Source organism: Myotis myotis, unplaced genomic scaffold (assembly GCF_014108235.1).
Source record: "Myotis myotis isolate mMyoMyo1 unplaced genomic scaffold, mMyoMyo1.p scaffold_m19_p_12, whole genome shotgun sequence".
Classification (NCBI taxonomy): domain Eukaryota; kingdom Metazoa; phylum Chordata; class Mammalia; order Chiroptera; family Vespertilionidae; genus Myotis; species Myotis myotis.
In genome coordinates this window covers 36,646,036-36,667,717 of record NW_023416316.1, presented here as the reverse complement: position 1 = coordinate 36,667,717, position 21,682 = coordinate 36,646,036, and the positions used below count along the sequence as shown (strand labels likewise).

General features: G+C 41.6%; 1 protein-coding gene across 11 annotated transcripts in view; it reads left to right on the top strand.

Annotated features, from left to right (window-relative positions):
- The first annotated feature begins 16,238 nt into the window (after nucleotides 1-16,238).
- The window catches only part of VPS13A (vacuolar protein sorting 13 homolog A), a 196,918-nt gene continuing 191,474 nt past the window's right edge, over nucleotides 16,239-21,682 (top strand). For 7 of the 11 annotated variants that reach the window (XR_004971254.1, XR_004971255.1, XM_036330770.1 and 4 more), the window contains exon 1: nucleotides 16,239-16,481. Coding sequence is in view for 8 of the 11 variants with exons in the window: in XM_036330770.1 (XP_036186663.1) it covers nucleotides 16,382-16,481 (100 nt within the window). In the remaining 3 variants the exon portion in view is untranslated. The remainder of the gene's footprint in view (nucleotides 16,482-21,682) is intronic. The other 4 variants (XM_036330768.1, XM_036330767.1, XR_004971256.1 and 1 more) reach the window with 3 other exon arrangements.

Here is a 21,682-nt window from a genome sequence, read left to right as displayed (position 1 = left end):
TTTACATTGCTACTCTCCAAAATTAAAAAAAAAAAAAGGTTTGACAAGAGTTTAATTTAATGACATATAGGAGATTTTCTTAGCAACTTTTCCTGATATGTGTCTCATTATTTTCATCTCCAGGTAATTAAAAGGATGCAGTACATTTAAAAAGAGATGAGTCTGCTTAAATGTGAGAGTTATTCATAAAATAATAATAGTGAGTGTTTACCATTTTGTTTATGTCCTGAAGTCATTGTATTTTATTTAGACACATAAAAAATATTTATAGTCTTTTACTCAGATCAACCCTCAAAGCTAAAATTAAATAAATAATCCTTGTTTGGTGATACACATTAAATTTTATATCCTTGTGTTATCAAGGAATAAATTACAGTAAGACCTTTGTTTCACTATTTCATACAAACTTTTATTACAACACTTTCATTAAGATAAACCAGATCTAAAATGGAGTAACCCTTTTTTGCTTCTCAATCTGAGAAGTAAAGGGTGAGACAAATGTAAATGACGTTAATTGTTTTTTGTTGACAGAAGGCAAGGAAAATGCATCAAAAAGAACAAGTCTATAGATGTAAATTATTGCCCAAGGCTGTTCAATATTTGCTGCCATCTACTGGTCAGAAGAGAAAGATGCAGGAAACAGACAAATGTGTAGAGGGAATTTGATTAGCTTTGTGCTTGTGAAAATACTGTACATTCTGGCTTCTGAGCCAGCCCTTTCTGAATGGCAGAGGGGAAAAGAGGGCCAGATGGCTGATGGGCAGCCTTCCCACAGGGTATAAGTATTTGCCCTGGCCCATGGATCTGGTTACCTAAACCTTCATTTCAAGCTCCTCCCTCAACTTTGATTGCAAAGCAATGGAGTCCATTTCTTATTGCATGGCACATTTTCTATAAAGTTACACCCCGGGAAAAATAGTTCATCTTGGTCAGAGATTGAAAACTGGAAACTAGATACAAATTACAAAATTTAAACACAGCATTTTATTAAAATGTGGGTGTTGAGTTTGAAATGAGTGAGTTCACATAAAAATCTGGATTTTCAGCTTCGCTTGGAAAACTGGAACATCAGACAACAATGGACTCCATTCCATCAAATATTTTCACACTTGGTACCCCAGTTTTCTGATCAGTAGGGTTTACTATACAATTAACAGAAGGAGGATGAAAATTAGCTCAATAAACTTCTCTTCAATGTACACCTTTTGCTCCTTTTGGACAAGTCAGTTCTCCTGGAAAACAGAGTTTGAAGTGGAGACTTGAATGCAGAACATTCCCAGGGAGGCTCTTGGGAAGAATCCCTGAAGGGAGCTGAGGACACAGGACTGGGCAGAGAGGAGCTGAGTGGCAGAGCCGTTGCAGCAGAGGGCTCTGCCGATCCTGTAGAAATGTCTGGAGCTGAGATGGCCTGTTAGCAGGTGTCCTCTATCAAGACAAGGGGACTGAGTCTACATGAACCAGTCACTGGAGGTGGGCTGTCCCTGAAGAGGAGACATATGCTTGCAGGGGGGAACGTTCTCTTGCCCAGGGCCATGCGCAGAGATGGACCAAGTCCTGAACCATCAGCAGCTAGCAGAAGTTGAGGGAATGGGCTGTGGTTCTGAAGGGAGGTAGGAAGGTGCCCTGCAGCCTCCTACATACACATCAGAGTGTAGTTTATGCATTTTAAGTTTTACATATTATTCTTTTTAAAAAATATTTCATTGATTTTTTACAGAGAGGAAGGGAGAGGGTTAGAGAGCCAGAAACATCGATGAGAGAGAAACATCGATCAGCTGCCTCCAGCACACCCCCAACTGGGGATGTGCCCGCAACCAAGGTACATGCCCTTGACTGGAATCGAACCGGGGACTCTTCAGTCCGCAGGCCGACGCTCTATCCACTGAGCCAAACCGGTCAGGGTACATATTATTCTTATTATTTTCATTACTCAGTGAGTCAGAACTAAAAATAGTCCTGGCCTTTCGTTGTGTATTCTTGGATCAAAGACAGAGCAGGTTTACACCATTACTAAGATTAGTAGCTGTGAACAGCCAAGTTGAGAAATAAGCTCAATGTGTGCTGTTCTTTTAGGTGGAGAGAATGATGACTGTAGGAGTGAATAAACAAAGATCATCCTACGTTCTGTATGGGAGGGGCAGGTGTTCAGGGCAAACAGGTAGCAGTAATGCGAAACAAAGTGGGGGTCTTTTCTTAAGGCAGGTGCCTCCCTGTCGCCTCCCTGCAGTTTTCATAAGACCTTCCTAATCCAGGACGAATCCCTTGCCTCCCATCAATGATGACTGGCTTGCGCCCCTCAGGCTCTCCTCGCAATGCTCTCAGCTGCCCTGCCGTCCTGATGCCCTAATGATTCTGATATCAAGATAAAAATCACTATTGACTTTCATTAGTTTTGAGATCAGAGCTAACAGAAGTAGCTTGTTTTTTAATCAAGGTGAGCCTGTCTACGATATGGGTGTTAATCACAGATCTGTGTCAGTTCACTGATTTAAGGCGAGGGCAATTGAATATGTCTATGCTTTCTGCTATTCGTACACAATGCTCTTTCATTGCTTGCACAGACCCGTTTAATGGCTCTGTAATGCTTAAAATAAACCTTTAAATAGGTCATCTGGGAAAATAGGAATGTAAAGACTGAGGAGGAAATTATGGTTGCGTTCATAGTTATTAAGTCCCAGTTTCTTAAATCATATTGAAAAGGAAACTTTCAAAATTATTCATACATTAAAATGTGTGTACACATACACTGTATACACATAATTTAATCCTTTACAAAGATCAGCCTCTAGTAAGTCTGAAATATGCACTTAGTTAATAGAGTTCCCTTGTACCAACCAGGTGCAAACACTTTCTCAGATTCACATGGTGCTGAATGAAATTCTTGAGGGAGTAAATATCCAGATGGGTTAAGATATATTAAAATCATCATAATTCTGACAGCATGCATTGTCTTTATTGATTCTTTTCAGGTATTGTTTAAAACATACAGGAATGTATGACAGCTAAATGTGCAAGGACAGTTGTATGTCTCCTCTGACTAAGTGAAATCAGGATAATACACCTCATAGAACTGAGTAAAAATTGATGGACTTCGATGTGTATACTTAGCACCTAGAACAGTGTCTGGCACATAGCTATAGTAGCACTATATATTTGTTGAATGAATAATGGATAGATGGTGAAATCAGCTACATGGGGACCAAAACCTTTTGAAAATATCTCATAGGGCTTAGAGCATAAGAATGGCAGTGAAAGTTTGAAGCCAGGATGGCTCGTGAGATGCTAATTAAAACACAAAGTGTGAGGAACTGAAAAGAGTACCAAGAAGGCTTGAGGCATATGGAAGGTTTTCTTTTTTGAGAATAGACAGTCCTGGCCCCAAAGACATTGAATATGTCTCAGAGAGAGACATATTCACCAGGCAAAATGAAAGAAGCCATTTAATCCAAAGATGCTGGAGTCCGAGCAGTTAATCCAACCCTCAAAACAGAACTTACTTTTATTTTTTTAAGGACTTGACTTTTATATCCAAATAACTTAACATTGAATTCAGGTTTCCCCCTATCTGGGCAGGATATCTCACTGCTGGAATCTCAGCGAAGTCCTTTTGTGTTTCCTGTGGTAGGGATCAGATCCCTTCTTGCCATTTCATCCTCTCGTGATACAACTGCCAGCATGGTCAGCTGCCTATGACCTATGAACGTCATGCTGAAGAATGCCCCATACTGACCAACCACCTTGTGGAAGATGATGTAGCAAAGATGCTTATTTGTAACTGTTTTTTTTCCCACAACCCAAGTTGACTCTGATACATTTATGTGAAGCCTTCCTGACCTCCCCATGAAAGTCTTAGGAGCTCCTTCTTCCAGGCTCCTGTTGCATCCATCATGACATATTGCAATGTAATTGGTTGCGTTCCTTCCTCCCCAAGTTCCTTCCTCCTCAAGTTAATGCTCCTTGAAGGAAGAGTGTGTCTCCATTATGTATATATATATATATATATATATATATATATATATATATATATATAGACACAATTGGTTCATGGTAAATATTTGTTAGAGATTAGTCTGGCTTACTGTCTTTCTGGAGGATTCATGGACCTCAACATGCCTGCCATTATTATGAGGGAAGACTGGACAAAGGGATATATGTTAACAAACACTTCTAGAAATCAACAAAAATACCTTTTCCATTGAAACACTTCACGAGTCCCTTCCAGATCATCTTTCCTTGCTCTGCCACACAACCCACATTTAGGGTTAGGTTATGCTGAACCATATGAAATCACTCACAATCAACTACCTAGGGAGTTCAATAGTATCATATGGCTCAACCTACTAGCATCAGGAAAGACAGGCGATATAAACCTGTCAGCACATCTAATATCTCCAGAGATACCATCTAATCTTGTGAGCTTTTGGTATCTTCTGATCTACAGAACCTTTCCCTCAGAACTGAAAAGCTGCCATATGATTCAGGTTTTTCCTCAGCGTCTTTGCACCAAGATGATCACGTGGGTTTCCTCATATTGTAAAATATCAATAGATTACCAAGATTACAAGGGGGAAAGATGAAAGTTAAATATACTGAAACAAAGAAAAATGCAGATTTTCCCCTGGTGGGTTTGTTTAAAAGATAGGGAACTTGATGTCAGGGGACTGCTACCATTACTAAACTGAAGAGCATATATGGGAAAAATACTAATTAATATTGTCACATTAGGACATTATAAAACACTAAAGTATTATGTATGAGTGTGTGTATACTTCAATTTTCTATTTTATAACTTCTGCAATTATAATTTATTTTACAATGAATTTTACTAACAAAAAAGAGAAGGAATAAAAAAGGAAAAAGAATCAGCAAGAATATTATTATTACATTTTTAAAAACCCTCTATTTGTATTTATGCAGCTAGGATCCCTTGAGAGAAAGCTATCAGCAATCCCACTCACCTCTCTGAAGTGACCAAACTGATAGTGGCAAAGTCAAGCATGAAAAGATTACTTGTTTGGCTCACTCACGAACCTCAAAGACACATTCCTATCACCAGAAACTATATCCTGCAGACAATGATAGGCAAAGCAAGCGGCAGGGTACAAGGGCTTAGTGCCAGGATTTAGGCAATCAAGTTGTTGAAGATCCTGCCAGGGCTAAGGAGGCACTGATGTGCTGGGATATCAGGATTTACCAGGAGAGGCCTCAAAAGAGACTATCCTACATCCTTTGGGCTGTATCCATACTCCAGGAAGAAGGAAAATGAAGACACATGAGTTACATGTGTAAATCTATTAGAAACATCAGAAACCTCCTGTTTGCTTTTATTTCATTTTGCGGTCTTCTGAAATATTGCAAACATTTTGAAAACTAAATCACCACCACACAGTCTTTATTCAATAATCTACAATAAAGATATGATGACCATCTTTGAAAATGTAGTACTCTAGTAAAAAAAAACAGTAGAAGACTTAGGAAGATGGAAGCATAGCACACTCTCCTGGCTCGTGTGTGTATCAAAACAAAATGAATATGCTCCAATCAATTGTTTCTTAATGTACAAGATATTTATCACTCTTAGTTAATAATCTTGTAATACAAAGCACTTATTTTATTTAACTTGGATTAAGGGTAACAATTCTTAAAATTAGACATTTAATTATTGCATTGTTAAAAAACAGCTTGGGTGACAGTTTGGAAATATTTCTTTAAAGAACACATTTCAGGTTAAAAGTATTACAGCCATGCTCTTTGACACAGAACTTGGGTAGCTCGCTTATGCAATAATCTTTGTTTTAAAGCTAGCTCAGAACAATTCCTGATCAGAAGGTGTACCTTGAGCCCACCTCTATGTGGAGGTGAAATAGCTTTCTTATATTTCATTGTTAGGTTACTCAGTGATCATTAAAGGAAGCCAGTCATAAACAACTTCATTAGAGTTGGTTATGATAGAACTTTACTATGCACTTAAAATAGTTACACTTAAATGCTTGGTAAGATACATAATCATGAACTCAGATGTATAATCTTGAACTCACTACCCCTTAATACTTATCAAAAGCTTGATTGAAAGAAATAATTTTGAGAATAGGATAACCAACCTACCTATTTCTTCCCATGTTATTGTATCTATTCATATATAAAATATAGACCATCATAAAAGTTATTACTTAAACTGTAATATATGGCCTACCTATCCCCACCAAATTTATTTATTCAACAAACTAGTGGCCCTGTGCACGAATCCGTGCGCAAGTAGCTCGCTGCCGCTTGCCTCAGCTGGTCACCCCACCCACCGCTGCTCATAGCTCTCCACTACACATAGCTTGCTGCCCCGCCCTCCTGTGTAGCTCTCCAACACTTGTAGCTCGTTGCCCTGCCCTCCTGCTGATGGGTCGTTATGTGACAGCATCCCAACCAATTTCCATATTACCCTATTATAAGTATAGATATTTACTTGCCACTACAGTGCTGGATGCTAGAGATGTGGCAGTGAACAGAACATATGAGTTTCCTATGTTCAAGGAGTTTGCATTCTAGGGGAGAGTGTACTGATTAGTTTATCGCTGTATAACAAGCCACCCCTAAGTGCATTATCTTAAAAAACAATTATTATCATTATTATTATTATTATTAATTATTATTATCATCAGAGCTTTCCAAACACAAGGTTGAGAGATAGCCCAACTAGGTCAGTTGGGGCTACTAAGGTTACTCTGGTGATTTGGCACGGCCCCAAGTATTGTTCATCCCCTAGTAGCCTAGTCCACGTGTGTTTTCATTGCAGTGGCCACGAGGGAGAGAGCAAGCCAATTGTGCAAGTGCTTTTCAAGGTCTCCTTGCATCTTATCTGCTAATATATCATTGACCTAAGCAAAGGACACAACTGAACATGGAGTCAAAGAATTGGGCTGGATGCAACACCCTTAATACAAATTTCATGACAAGCTAGAGATGGATAAAATAATGGAGCCAATATTGAAATTATTACAGAGGGAGACAGAAAATAAACAAATATTTATACAGTATTATGAGAGGTAGTGGTAAAAACTGTAAGAAAAAATACAGAAAGCAAAGTATGAAAATGATGAGAAGAGGTGAGGTATGGGTGGAGGGGTGGTTGGTACTATTTTTGATAGAATGGTCAAGGAAAACCTCTTTGATTAGGAGATATTTGAAGAGAGACCTTAACGTGAGAAAGAATCATTTAAGAAATTTGAGGAATAGAGGTTATAGAAATAAAAAAATATTAATAAGGGAATAAAACTGAAGTGAAAAGAAAACTCAGCTGGAAGAGATAAACTTGTAGCCCATCAGCCTATATGGTTGCATGGCCACTTGTATGCATTTATTTAATGTGTTTCCAGGATTCGAAAGACACACAAACTTCATTTGCTGCTCCCATTGTTTAAAGGACCTTTGGTCTGATGATGAAATCAGTATTTCAAGTGAGGCAGTCACTATGTTTGTCTTTTCATGCCAAATGTAATGATGAACTTTATGCAATTAAGGAAAAAGTCAAATAGCTTGTATTGGGCATTACCACTAAAAGATAAATTATAATTCTATACCTAAGTCTTTTTAAACCTCTTTAAAGTGCAGCTCAAATTCTTGACATAGCTAGTGAGTAGAATTAAACCTTTGTTTAGGAACTGATCCATTATCAATTAATGTTGGAAAAACAGCCCCTACTTCCCTTCCAGGGTGGCTCAGTGGTTGAGCATCAACTTATAAACCAGGAGGTCACGGTTCAGTTCCTAGTCAGGGCACATGCCTGGGTTATGGGCTCGATCCCCAGTGTGGGGCATACAGGAAACAGCCGATCAATGATTCTCTCCCATCATTGATGCTTCTATCTCTCTCTACCTTTCCCTACCTCTCTGAGATCGATAAAAATATATTTAAAAAATTAATGTTGGGAAAACAAAGCCAAATTTATAACCAATAACATAAAACTACAATCAATTCAATATTTTTAGAAAAGATATGAATCTGTATGAAAAGAAAATCCTTAGTATACTATAATTAACACTCAAATTAACCAATTCAGTAGTTAAAATATGTGGTTAAAATGTCATTAATGAATGCCTTATTGTGATTTTCTAATCTGAAGTTTAGTTGAAATATATTTAGGATTTAATTTAGAAAATATATAAGAATTAATTTATGATCACTATGATTTAAAAAGAAAACTTGTTTACAAATTTATTACATCAAATTTAATGACTAATTTGGAAGGATTTTATGTTAAAAATTCCACTAGATGGTGCTCTTATAGCTTCCTCTAAAGCAGTGGTTCTCAACCTTCCTAATGCCGTGACCCTTTAATACAGTTCCTCATGTTGTGGTGACCCCCAACCATAAAATTATTTTCGTTGCTACTTCATAACTGTAATTTTGCTGCTGTTATGAATCGTAATGTAAATATCTGTTATGCAGGATGTATTTTCATTGTTACCAATTGAACATAATTAAAGCATAGTGATTAATCACAAAAACAATATGTAATTATATATGTGTTTTCCGCTGGTCTTAGGAGACCCCTGTGAAAGGGTCGTTCGATCCCCAAAGGGGTCGCGACCCACAGGTTGAGAACCGCTGCTCTAAAGGAAAACTGCAGAAGTTTGAATCAGTCTGTGATACTACATGTGAGTTTTATATATGCATATCTATATGAACTAAATATATAAAGTACATAAGCTATACATGACATGGACAAAATTATTAAAACATTAGAGCATATTACATCTTCTACATCACATCTGTTGTGCACATAGAGCCAGGGATTTGTTCTCTTACAACCTTGCATACTTGCTTATGGTGTTACTAAGGGTATATCTTGTAGAGATTTATAAAAGTACATGAAATTAGAAAATAGTTTTACAGAGAGTTTCTTCGATATCTATTTATGGGTTAGCATATTTCTGGGCAAGTTAAATAAAGAATTCAGAGACAAACTGTGATCAAAGCAGCCAGGATGTGTGGAGGTGACTGTTTGGTTTATTTCTGGATCAGTTAAGATTCTTACCCATTATAATGTTATATTGTGATGATAAAAGCATATACACTAGGACAAGAGGAGCTGAAATACTGTAAAAATTAAAAAAAAGTAATGTGGACATATATTGAATTAATGAACCATCATCTACACTAATAAAAGAGAAACATGGCAATTAGTGTCACTCCGCTACCCTTCCCATTGGCTAATCCCCCTGTCACTCACAGAGTAGGGCCGAGATATGCAAATTAACTGGCAGCCAAGATGGCGGCTGGCAGCCAGGCAGCTGATGCGAACAGGGAGGCTTGCTTGCTTCAGTGACGGAGAACTCCGACGTTCCCCGCCTGACTTGCTGGCCTCTCAGCTGCAACTCTAAGCAACTATGTTGCGAATATAGAAGCTAAAAAACCCCAGAAACCTGCTTTACTCAGCAGAGCTTCAGCCAGCCGGACCGCAACATTGTATCAAACAAAGGCCAGAAACCTGTTTTCAGCAGCCGAGGCCTCAGAGCTAAAGCTGGCCCAGAATTAAAAAAGAAAAAAAGAAAAAAAGGAGCTGTTGGGAGCTTCAGTCCCAGCCTGAAAACAGCCCTCAGCCCCTCAGCCAGACTGGCCAGGCACCCCAGTGGGGACCCCCACGCTGATCCAGGACACCCTTCAGGGCAAATCAGCCGGCCCCCACCCATGCACCAGGCCTCTATTCTATATAGTAAAAGGGTAATATGCCTCCCAGCACCGGGATCAGCGTGACAGGGGGCAGCGCCCAAACCCCCTGATCGCCCTGCAGCTCTGTGTGTGACGCCCCAACCCCCCCGGCCCCCACGGGCCCTGCTCTGTGTGTGGCGCCCCAACCCCCCCGGCCCCCACGGGCCCTGCTCTGTGTGTGACGGGATAGAGTCATAACCTCCCCATCTGCCCTGCCCTGAGTGTGACAGTGGCGGCACCCCAACCCCCTGATTGGCCCTGCCCTGAGTGTGACAGGGGGCGGTGCCCCAACTCCCCTATCGGCCCTACTCTGTGAGTGACAGGGGGGAGCTCCTCAACCCCCTGATGGGCCCTGCTCTGTGCGTGACAGGGGGTGGCGCCCCAACTCCCAATCTGCCCTGCTCTGTGCATGACAGGGGAAGGCGCCCCAACTCCCCAATTAGCCCTGCTCTGAGCCCGACCAGGGGCTGCACCTAGGGATTGGGCCTGCCCTCTGCCACCCGGCAGCAGGCCTAAGCCAGCAGGTCATTATCTCCCGAGGGGTCCCAGACTGCAAGAGGGCACAGGCCGGTCTGAGGGACCCCCCTTTCCCCCGAGTGCACAAATTTTTCTGCACCGGGCCTCTAGTTTTAATATAGAAGGAACTATGTGTATGTAAGTACTTGGTAAGTGCAACATGAATTTAATTTTCTTTAAAAAAAACGCACACACTACTGGTAAACATAAGGTTCACATTTGCTAGTAACCCTTGGATATATAAAATCTACTGTTTTAAAATAACGTTGGTTAGACATCTCTTAGATGTGGAATCAAAAGATTTTGTAAGTACTCACTAATAGCTAAATTTGGTTGTGTTTTCTCAGTGTTTATCTCTCTTGACATCTCTACAATTTTGCTGTTGTTGACCACCCCTTCTTTCGATAAATCCTTCTTGGGTTTCCGGGTCATCGCACTCCAAGTACTCCGACTCCTGTACTAGAACTTCTCTCTCATGTCCATTTGGCTCTTCCCTACATGAGAATGTTTTTTCACTGTTCAACCCTTGGTCTGCTTTTCTTTCTCTACATTCCTTTACTCCCAAGTGTCATCCATACATTGAGTATGGATAATTGCTTTGCTGAAGGGAGCTCTCAGGAGTCTTTCTCTTGTTCGGGACTCTCACTGGGACCTCATTTCTTACTTTCTCTCACTAGACAAATTACACTGTGTCCTAGATATTTTCCCTAGATTTTAAATCTCATGGAGCCAACCAAAATCTGGACTCTTCTTCATCTCCTATAAAACTGCTGCCTTGTTTTTATATTCCAGTTACTACAAATGATACAATCTTGGGATTATTTTATCTAATCAGTTTCCAAGGCTCATAAATTCTACCTTGATGGCCTTCATTTCATTTATGCCTTTCTATTCACTTAAATTGCCATGACCTAGTTGAGATCTACAATTACCCCCTGCCTAAATCTCCTGGCTGTTCTCTAACTCTGAACTTTCCCACCACACTCCATCCTGGTCGGACCCTTTGCTCATTAAACCTTTGGAGTTATATTCATTTTATATTCTTTGGGATTAAAGAATTGCAATTCTGGAAGCCCAAATTCTGGCAGAAACCCAAATAGTGTCCCAAAGGTAAAGACAAAGGGCTTTTATGAGAAAAGAAAAGAACTAATTACATGAATTGAAGAAATTCCGATTGTTGCTAATAAGTTGAGTTCCTCTTTAGCTATAAATGGTTGGATACTGATTCTATCATCAGATAGAGAATCCATAATCATCGATCCTTACGGTCAGGATATCTGCTTTCCTGCTGGCTTTACAAACAGTTGTGATAAGACAATGTTTGTTTGGGTCATTTCAAAGGTCGGGTCTGATTCAAACAGTCCACAGATTCAAGGAGCAGGACATGCAAGACTGTTCCTCTGGAACGGCTGCTCTGGATTCACTTTAAATGGCTCCACTTAGGTCAACTTTCACACTAGTCAGTGCCTCCTACGGGTATGTTTCAGATTATTTGCACTAGCAAATGGGGCTGGCCTTAGAAGTACACACTGAAATGCCCAACCTCTGTGGGAAGCACGTGTGCGCGAGCACACACACACACACACACACACACACACACACACACACACAGGATCATACAGCCTCCAGTTTAATCCATGGTTCACCTAGGGAGGAAAGAGAATAGAAGGAGGAAATCGAGATAGTGGTCAATATTCAAAAGTTCACATAGGCCGAGAGTTCATATCTGCAAGGACTTCCAAATTCTGTGTAAATAAAGAGTGGCCTAGGAATTGGGAGCTGGACTGAAGAAACAAGGAAGAGGCTGGTATCAGTGGGTTCAGTCTGTAGTGAACAACCTAACCCCGCACTGCTCCTGGGTCACAGGACCATCAGGCACAGACGCTCAGCACTTCCTATGGGTGGCCTGTCTCTCCCCTGCAGCCTTCATTGCGTCCACCTCACACTTCGCTGCCTGGCCTGCTCTTGATTATCCCAGCCCTTGATCCTTGGACTCACTGCCTATTTATAGACTGGCAGTTGCAGTCCCAACACTTAATTTTATCTCTGGCCCTGAATCTGGCTTCCGTCCTCACCCACAATTTGCATTTACTCCCTTTAAAGCTGCTGCTTTCCTCTCTCAGTCCAATATCTCCCCTCACTCATACTGCTCAGTTGCAGGTCCTGACTTGGCTCCCATAGAAAGGAATCCTTAAGAGAGACTGTTAACCAAGTATAAAATTGCTAAGTATAGTGAAATAGTGAAAAAGAGTGGTTTAATGTATCACCCAGGTAGTTACAGCAGGAAGTGAATAGAACTCGAAGGGTTGAATGAGCAAAGGGAAAGAGGTGGAAACGTGGAAGAGGAGCCCACGGGCTGAAACTCAGACCTCTAAGGAGGGGTCTGCTTGGCTTGGTGTCTCTGTTAGGGGACGTGATGAGGCTGGTTCTGCTGTCTCTGAGATAATGCAAAATGATGCCAATTGTGCAAAATGTAAGTCAGATGCAGGTGCTGCTAAGGAACTGCTGGTGTTGGAGTGAAGAAGGGTTACTGGGGTGGTGCTCACAAGAAAAGGAAGTAGACAGGAAGCCCCATAAGGAACAAACAGAAAGAAGCAAGTCCCTTCTTCCTCCTCCAGCCCCTCTATAGCCTGTTCTTGGCAGAGCCCGACTAGGAGTCAGCTGTGGAAGATGCACGTGGTTTGCCCCAGCATCACAGAGCTGATATAGAAGAGTAGGTTTTACGCTGATTGACAATAATTCAATATCTGGCAGGAAGGCTTCTCCTGTCTTCCACAAATATCTGAGTGCTTACTCTGTTCTAAGCATAGAAGACAGAACCACGAGTAAAACAATAATATTAATTTCTCCCTGAGTAGCTTACATTATATTATATACACCACAGTGGGGAAAGAGAGATGAACAAGAAGGAAATAAATAAAAATTAGCATGTTAGGTGGTAAGTGCTCTCAGGAAAGATAAAAGCAGTGAAGGTGACAGGAGTGCTGAGGGGCAGGAAGAGAACAGGTATCAATTTTAAACCGGCTGTTCAGGAAAGGGCTGAAAAAAATAAAGACAAGAGAGCAAAGACAGGGAGTGAGTCATGCAAATATTTGAGGAAAGAGCATTCTAGATAAGGGCAGGGTAGAGGGGAAGGCCGCTTAGGTAGGGCCTTATCTACCATTGTAAGGCCTGTGGCCGTTACCATGGTGACGTGGGCAGTTATGGAGTACAGAAGTGACATGATCTGACTTATGGAAGGCAGCTATGCTCACCACTATACCACCACCGTCTTCTGATCTGACTTATGTTTTGAAGGATCCTTCAGGGTGCTCTTTGGAGATTAGATTGGTCTCCTTGGATTCATTCACCTGGGTCCTGCCAACAGGACCTTAATTCTGGACCTAGGGTCTTGCTTGCCACATACATCATTTCTCTCTCTCACTGCAGTGGGAGGGAGGCCTCAGCCAGGCTGCAATGCCGCTGCTCTTGGGCTGCAACCTCACTCCACAATCACAACCTATCTTCTTGTTTGTTTTAGTCCCCGCTGAATTGAATAGTCTCTCCTCTAGTCGGTCTACTTCTCTGGTGGTACATTTGGTCTTGACAGAGTTGGTGGTGGCTTCATATCTAACATTTGTTCATTCTTTCAACAAATATGTATTGAAAACCTATGATGTGTCAAGTGTTCATGCAGGTATGGTGATACGACAGTGGACTAGACACATTAGCTCCCTGTTCTAGAAGTGGCAATGGTGGGTGATACAGAAATTTAAAAACCCTATATGGAAGATAATTTCAGAGAGTGGTAAATGAGGTGAATATGACAATGTGACTGCTGGCTGCTTGAGACTGAGCAGTCAGGGTCCACCTTTATAATCAGGTGATATTTGGGTAGACACCTGAATGACAAGAATCAGTCATGTGAAAATCTGGGATCAGCAAACACTGATGGACATCCACACTTGGGACTCCTCTTCATGGGGTGACGTGCTCCGTCATCTTCTTAGAGCCAGAGGAAGGTGCTTGAAAATCCCTTATTATACGTCTCTCTCTCTCTAATATTTTACTGGGGACCACAGAATAATTGATATTTTAATGTGTTCTGATAAGGTATCAAATACAGATACTTTTCCTTTTTGAATATTTTACCAAGTGCCATGCACAGGGACAAAAAAGCATCATGTAGAATCTCTTAGCTCTCAGGCTCATATCATGCTCTGGGGCAGCCCCTATTAGGCCCGAAGGTAGCAGAGCCTTTAAAAAGTTATTTCAAAATAACTATAGATTCATAGAAAGTTGCAAAAAAATTTTCAGGGAGGTCCCATGTACCTTTAACCCAGTTTCCCCCAATGATAATACCTTGCATAAACATAGTGCAGTATGAAAACCAGGAAATAAAGACATGGGTATCATCCATGGAGCTTATTCAGATTTCACCAATTTTATATGCACTCATTTGTGTGTGTGTGTGCGTGTGTGTGTGTGTAGTGTTATGCAATTTTATGTAACCCTTACCACAATCAAGATACAGAAATGTTTCATATACACAAGGCTCCTCCCTGCTATCCATTTGTAGCTACACCCAACTCATTTGTAGCTACATCCCTCCTCCCCATACCTAATCATTGACAACTGCTAACCTTTTTTTATGTCTCTACATTTGTTAATTTAAGAGTGTTTTATAAATAGAATTATACAGTTTTTACTCAGCATAATGTTCCTCATTCAACCTAAATTGTTGCATGTATTGATAGTTCATTTCTTTTTATTGTTGAGTAGTATTCCATGGTATGGATGTACTACATACAGGTTAACTATTCATCTGTTCAAAAACATTTGGGTTGTTTCCAGTGTTTGGCTATTATGAATAAAGCCACTATAAACATTCATACACAAGTTTTGTGTAGATACAGGTTTTCATTTCTAAGGGATTATGTCCAGGAATACAATTGCTGGTTTGTATGGTAGACACAAGCTTATTAAATTATTTTAAAAAAGAAACTGGCAAACTGTTTTTCAGAGTGGCTGTGCCATTGCATATTCCCAATAATGCATGAATGAACCAGTTTTTCTGCATCTTCGCCAGTATTTGGTATTACCACTTTTTTTAAAAAACCATTTTGATAGGTATGTAGTGATAGCGATACCTCATTTGTGTTTTTTTCCTTTCCTCAATGGCTAATAATATTGAATATATTTTCATGTGCTTATGTGCCATGTGTGTATCATTTTCAGGAAATGTCTGTTCGTGTCTTTTGGCAAACTTTGGAAAGTTCACACATCGCTATATCGATTCTCCATCAAGGTTGGGACCTTGCTCACAAACTTCAGTTAGCTCTAATTCTTGGCTGATTTCTTTAACTCTGAATCTGAAGGTACTTTCTATGGGGTGAAAGGCGGCTCTGCATTTTTTTTTTTAATCAAAAAACAGTGCCATCTCAGATGCAGGGAAGGGGCGCAGAATTGCAACCCCGAGTTTATTCACGATTTGCAGCCGGGTAAGTTAAGTGAGCAGCGGTACGTCCTCGCTTTGCGCTCGGAGACTGCAGGGAGGCAGTTACAGGCATGCAGACATTCAGGCTGGTGGGACGCAGGAAGCCAGCAAAGCCAGGAGCCCCTGCCTCCGAACCCGTAACAATGGCAGGGGTGCTCCCCAAAACAACCATCAGGATACCTAAGAGCGAAAGGGCTGGGATCCATCCCGCCTTACTTTTTTAAGTGCAGGATCTCCAGGCCGAAGCGCTTGCGGGGAAGGTGTTCCACCGCCCAGATAGGGGTGGGCCTTTCCCTGCAGGGCGAACCGCCCCGCCTCGGCCCGCCCAGACGCTAGTCTCCAGGTGGGGTCTGGGTCGGGAACACCCCGCCCCCGTTGCCAGGCGACGGGGGAGGAGCCGGAAGGGGAGCTCGTCTGAGAGGCGGCGGCGCAGCCGCGCTGGCTCCCCCTCCCGCCCGCGCCTCGCTCCGCCCCCGCCCTCCCGCCGAGCTGCGCACGCGTCGCCGAGCGGCCGCCTCCGCCCCTGCCCGCCTGGAGGCGGGGCTGCGCGTCCCGCACGGGCTACTCTCGGGTCGGAGCTGCCCCGCAGCGGGTGAACCGAGCGGCCTCGAGGAAGGGGTGCGGCAGGACCCTCGCCAGAAGCAGGCGCGCTGGGGGCGGTCTCCGTGCCCACCGCGGCGGAGGAAGATGGTGTTCGAGTCGGTGGTCGTGGATGTGTTGAACCGGTTCTTGGGGGACTATGTGGTGAACCTGGACACGTCCCAGCTCACTCTGGGCATCTGGGGAGGTAACGAGACGGTCGCCGGCCCTCAGTCCTGCCTCCTTCCCGGCCTCCCATTGCGCGAGCGGGGCCCTACCCTCTTGGGTCCTCGGGCCCCCGGCTGGCCCGGCGTCGCCACCTGCCACCGCCCTCCGGGGTCAAATTACGTAAAGCCGGGCGACAGTTCCAGGCCTTCGCCCGCGAGGTGTTTATTTTTGGCAGGAGGGGCAGGGGGTGTAGGTGCTGGGGGGAAAGGCCCTCTTTTTTCGAGCCGTGTGGCCGAGGGTCCCTTAGTTGCACTCTCTGGGTCTGGAGTTCAGATTCCTCCCCTCGTGGCCCGGCGGCAGTGGTGCTGGGCGCGGGGCGGCAGCCAGGCGCACCGGTGCTCGGTCTCCATCCCTGTCATTCCCCCCTTGGGCTGTGACGGAGGGCCCGCGAGTGTCGCACGCCGCCTCGCACGTGAAGGCAACACGCTGTGGCCAAGACGCCCTGCCCTCTTCCTTCCTGCCCCGGCCTCTGCGTGCTGCCGGCCGGGCTGTGTGCTCGGGCCACGCCACCGGGCTTGCTCGTCTGGATTCCGCTGATAAGAAAAAGCGAAACTCCTGTGCGTAATAACCCAAAGGGGCGGTTGTGTTTTCAGTTCACAATCTGACCCAGGAAGGTCTTAACTAGTAGGTTTGTGAGGCTTCGGGGTGGTGGGTTGGAGAGAATTACGGACTTTTTAAAGAAACGAGGTGCAGCTGTGCAACCTCTCAGATCTGCAAAAGACAGGGCTGAAACCTGCGCTTCACGCTGCTGCCTAGACAGTGAAGACAGTGAAGCTTTACTTCGTATCTGTGTACTCCAGTGCTTTACCTTTTTTAAAGCCTCATTTTTAGTGCTTTCATGTTTGTAATATGCCCTTAGAATCAGATTCCTTTTCTTTATGAAATGAATCTCCCAGACCAAGGTTAGGGTTATTTTTTTTTTAATTTTTTTTTTTTTGTGTGTGTGAATAGTGTGTGTGTATTTAATAAATTAACTATTCTTGAATATGGACATACTTTCAGACTTCTTCTAAAATACTTTTTAATCTTGATTTTTTTTTCCCCCTCTATGACATAGTGTAATCGTAAAGAAGACCTCTTGTTACTTACTAATCTTGGTACCTCGTTCCATAATAGACTATAAGAACTAGGGGCATAAGTGCTAGTTCAACATCTCTGATGAGTAACAGAAAGTTGCATATTGTTTCATCTGTGCTGCTTCTCATTTGCAAAGTTAAAATAACAAAACGTGTCTCCACCAACCTCAGAAGGAAGCCATAAGAACATTTCGTGGTGTACTTTGATTTATTGTGGAAGTTTGATTCTACATACAAGGTGTCCCGGTCTGGCAACACACGGAGGCTGGGATTTATCCTGGGATTTGATTATTTAAAATTTACATAAATTACAATTCACCCTTGTGATGTACAGTACTATCTGTCTTGACAAATGCAAAGATGTGTATACACCAGCTGTCATGATAGGGAAGAGGTCCAATAAGACTCCCAAATTCCCTCTGCTGCCCTTTTGCAATCCATTGCACCCAGCCCCCAACCCTCCTCTGGGAACCACTGTTTTGCCTCCATCCCTACAGTTTTATTTTTTCTAGAGTGCTATGTAAATGGAATTATATGATGTGGCTTTTGGGGTCTGGCTTCTTTTAGTTTCACTTCTTTCACGTAACTTCTTATGTAAAATGAATTTGAGAATTACCCATGTGTTGCATACATCGGCATTTCATTCTTACACTATTTAGTAGTACTTTCGTTGTGTGATTGTACTATAAATGTTTATCTCTTCATGGGTTGAAGGACATTTCAATTTTTGGTAATTATGAAGAGCTGCCATAAACATTCATGTACTGGTTTTTGTGTGATCATAAATTTTTATTTCATTGGATAAATATCTAAAAGTGGGATTTCAAGGTCATATGGTAAGTGTATATTTAATTTATGTGAAGCAATGAAACTGGTTTTCAGAGTAGCTTTACATTTTGAAGTCTCCCCAGCATTGTATGAGTGCTTAAATGCTCTGTACCCTTTCTAGCATTTAGTAGTGTCATTTAAAAAAAAATTATTTATTTTTTGCCATTCTAGTAGGTACATAGTGATAAAGTGTTATGGTTTGAATTTTTACTTCCTTAGTAATTGAAGTTGTTGAACTTCTTGTTCTTTGCTGTTTGTATATTCCGTTGAAGTGTCTTTGTCTTTTGCTTATTTAATTTTTTTCTTTTTCTATTGATATTAATTCACATTTTAAATTCACCCTTTTAACATGGAAAGTGTTTTTTAGTATAGTCAAAACATTGTGCAATTATCAACAATGTCTAATTCTAGAATATTAAAAAAATATTTATTATTGAAAGTATTACCCATGTCTCCTTTTTCCCCTATTGATCTCTCCCTACTCACTCCCCCCGAGCACCTGTTCCTGCCGCCTTACTGTCTGTGTCCTTTGGTTATGCTTTGTATGCATGCGAGTCTTGGTTGATCTCTCTCTTTCTTTCTCTCTCTCTCTTTTTTTTTAGTCCTCACCTGAGGATACCTTTCATTGACCTTTAGAGAGTGGAAGAGAGAGGGAAAGCCAGAGAGAAACGTCCATGTGAGAGAGACACATGGATTGGTTGCCTCCCACACGAGCCCTGAGCAGGGCCCAGGCCAGGGAGGAGCCTGCAACCAAGATACTCGCCCTTGACCAGAATCGAATCTGGGACGTTCCATCCACTGAGCCAAAGCTGGTTGATCTCTTAACCTCTGCCTTCCCTCTGAGGCTCGATGTGAGGGTCCATGCTTCTATGTCTCTGGATCTATTTTAGTTAATCAGATTATATTGGTCATTATATTCCACAAATGAGTGAGATCATGTGATATTTATCTTTCTCCGACCGGCTCATTTCTCTAGCATAATGCTCTCCAGGTCCATCCATGCTGTTGCACGTGGTAAGAGTTCCTTCTTTTTTTTTTTTTTTTTTTTTTTTTTACAGCAGTATAGTATTTCATTGTGTAGATGTACCACAGTTTTTTAATCTACTCATCTTCTGATGGGCACTTAGGCTGTTTCTAAATCTTAGTTATTGTAAATTGTGCTGCTATGAATCTAGCCTTTGCATATATCCTTTCTGATTGGTGTTTCTGATTTCTTGGGATATAGTCCAAGAAGTGGGATCACTGGGTCAAATGGGAGTTCCATTTTTAATTTTTTAAAAAATATATATTTTATTGATTTTTTACAGAGAGGAAGGGAGAGGGATAAAGATAGAAACATTGATGAGAGAGAAACATCCATCAGCTGCCTCCTGCATACCTCCTACTGGGGATGTGCCCGCAACCAAGGTACATGCCCTTGACCGGAATCGAACCTGGGACTCTTCAGTCCGCAGGCTGATGCTCTATCCACTGAGCCAATCCGGTTAGGGCCCATTTTTCACTTTTTGAGGAAACTCCATACTGTTTTCCTCAGTGGCTGCATCAGTCTGCATTCCCACCAGCAGTGCAGAAGGGTTCCTTTTTCTCCACATCCTCTCCAACACTTGTTGTTTGTTGATTTGTTGATGATAGCCATTCTGACAGGTGTGAGATGGTACCTCATTGTTGTTTTGATTTGCATCTCTTGGATGATTATTGACTTTGAGCATGTTTTCATATGCCTCTTGCCTTCTGAATGTCCACTTTAGAAAAGTGCCTATTTAAGTCCTTTGCCCATTTTTTGATTGGATTTTTATCTTACTTTTGTTAAGTTGTATGAATTCCCTGCAAATTTTGGAGATTAGGCCCTTATCAGATATAACATTGGCAAATATGTTCTCCCATGCATGAGCTTTCTTGTTGTTTTGTTGATGGTTTCTTTTGCTGTGCAGAAGCTTTTTATTTTTATGTAGTCCTATTTGTGTATTTCTCCTTAGTTTCCATTGTCCTAGGAGCTGCTGCATAGGTAAAGATATTGCAACGACATATGTCTGATATTTTGCTGCCTATGGATTCTTCTAAGATTTTTATGGTTTCTCATCTTATGTTTAAGTCCTTTGTCCATTTTGAGTTTATTTTTGTGTATGGTGTAAGTTGGTGTTCTAGTTTCATTAGAAAGATCATACACCATGACCAAGTGGGATTTATTCCAGGGATGCAAGGCTGGTACAATATTCGGAAATCAGTAAACCTGACACATCACATAAACAAATTGAGAGACAGAAATCACAATCATAACAATTGATGCAGAAAAGGCATTTGACAAAATGCAATACCCATTCCTGATAAAAACTTTCAGCAAAGTGGGAATATAGAGATCAGACCTCAACATAATAAAAACCTTACATGACAAACCTACAGCCAACATCATACTCATGGGCAAAAACTAAAATCATTTCCCTTAATAATGGGAACAAGACAGGGATGCCCACTTTCACCACTCTTGTTTGACATAGTACTGGAAATGCTAGCCGTAGTGACTAGACAAGAAGAAAAATAAAAGGCATCTCCAAATTGGAAAAGAAGAATAAAACTGTCATTTGCAGATGACATGATATTGTACATAGAAAACCCTAAAGACTCCATCAAAAAACTGCTATACTTAATAAATGAATTCGGCAATGTAGCAGGATACAAAATTAACACCCAGAAATCTATGGCTTTTTTATACACCAATAATGAACACACAGAAAGAGAAACTAAAAACAAAACAATTCTATTTACCATTGCAACAAATAAATCTAGATACCTAGGAATAAACTTAACTAAGGAGGTAAAAGACCTGTAATTAGAAAATTACAGGGCATTGAAAAAAGAGATAGAGGAAGACATAAACAAATGGAAGAATGTATCGTGTTCATCGATTGGTAGAATCAACATCATTAAAATGTCCATACTACCCAAAACGATCTATAGATTCAATGCAATCCACATTAAAATACCAATTACATATTTCACAGACCTAGAGAAAACACTTCAAAAATTCATATGGAATAAAAAAAGACTTCAAATAGCTGCAGCAATCCTGAGAAAGAAGAACAACGTTGGAGGGATCACAATACCAGATATCAAGCTATATTACAAAGCCACTGTTCTCAAAACTGCCTGCTACTGGCACAAGAATAGGCATATAGATCAATGGGACAGAGAACCCAGAAATGGACCCAAGCCATTATGCTCAATTAATACTTGACAGAGGAAGCAAGAGCATACAATGGAGTCAAGACAGTCTCTTCAG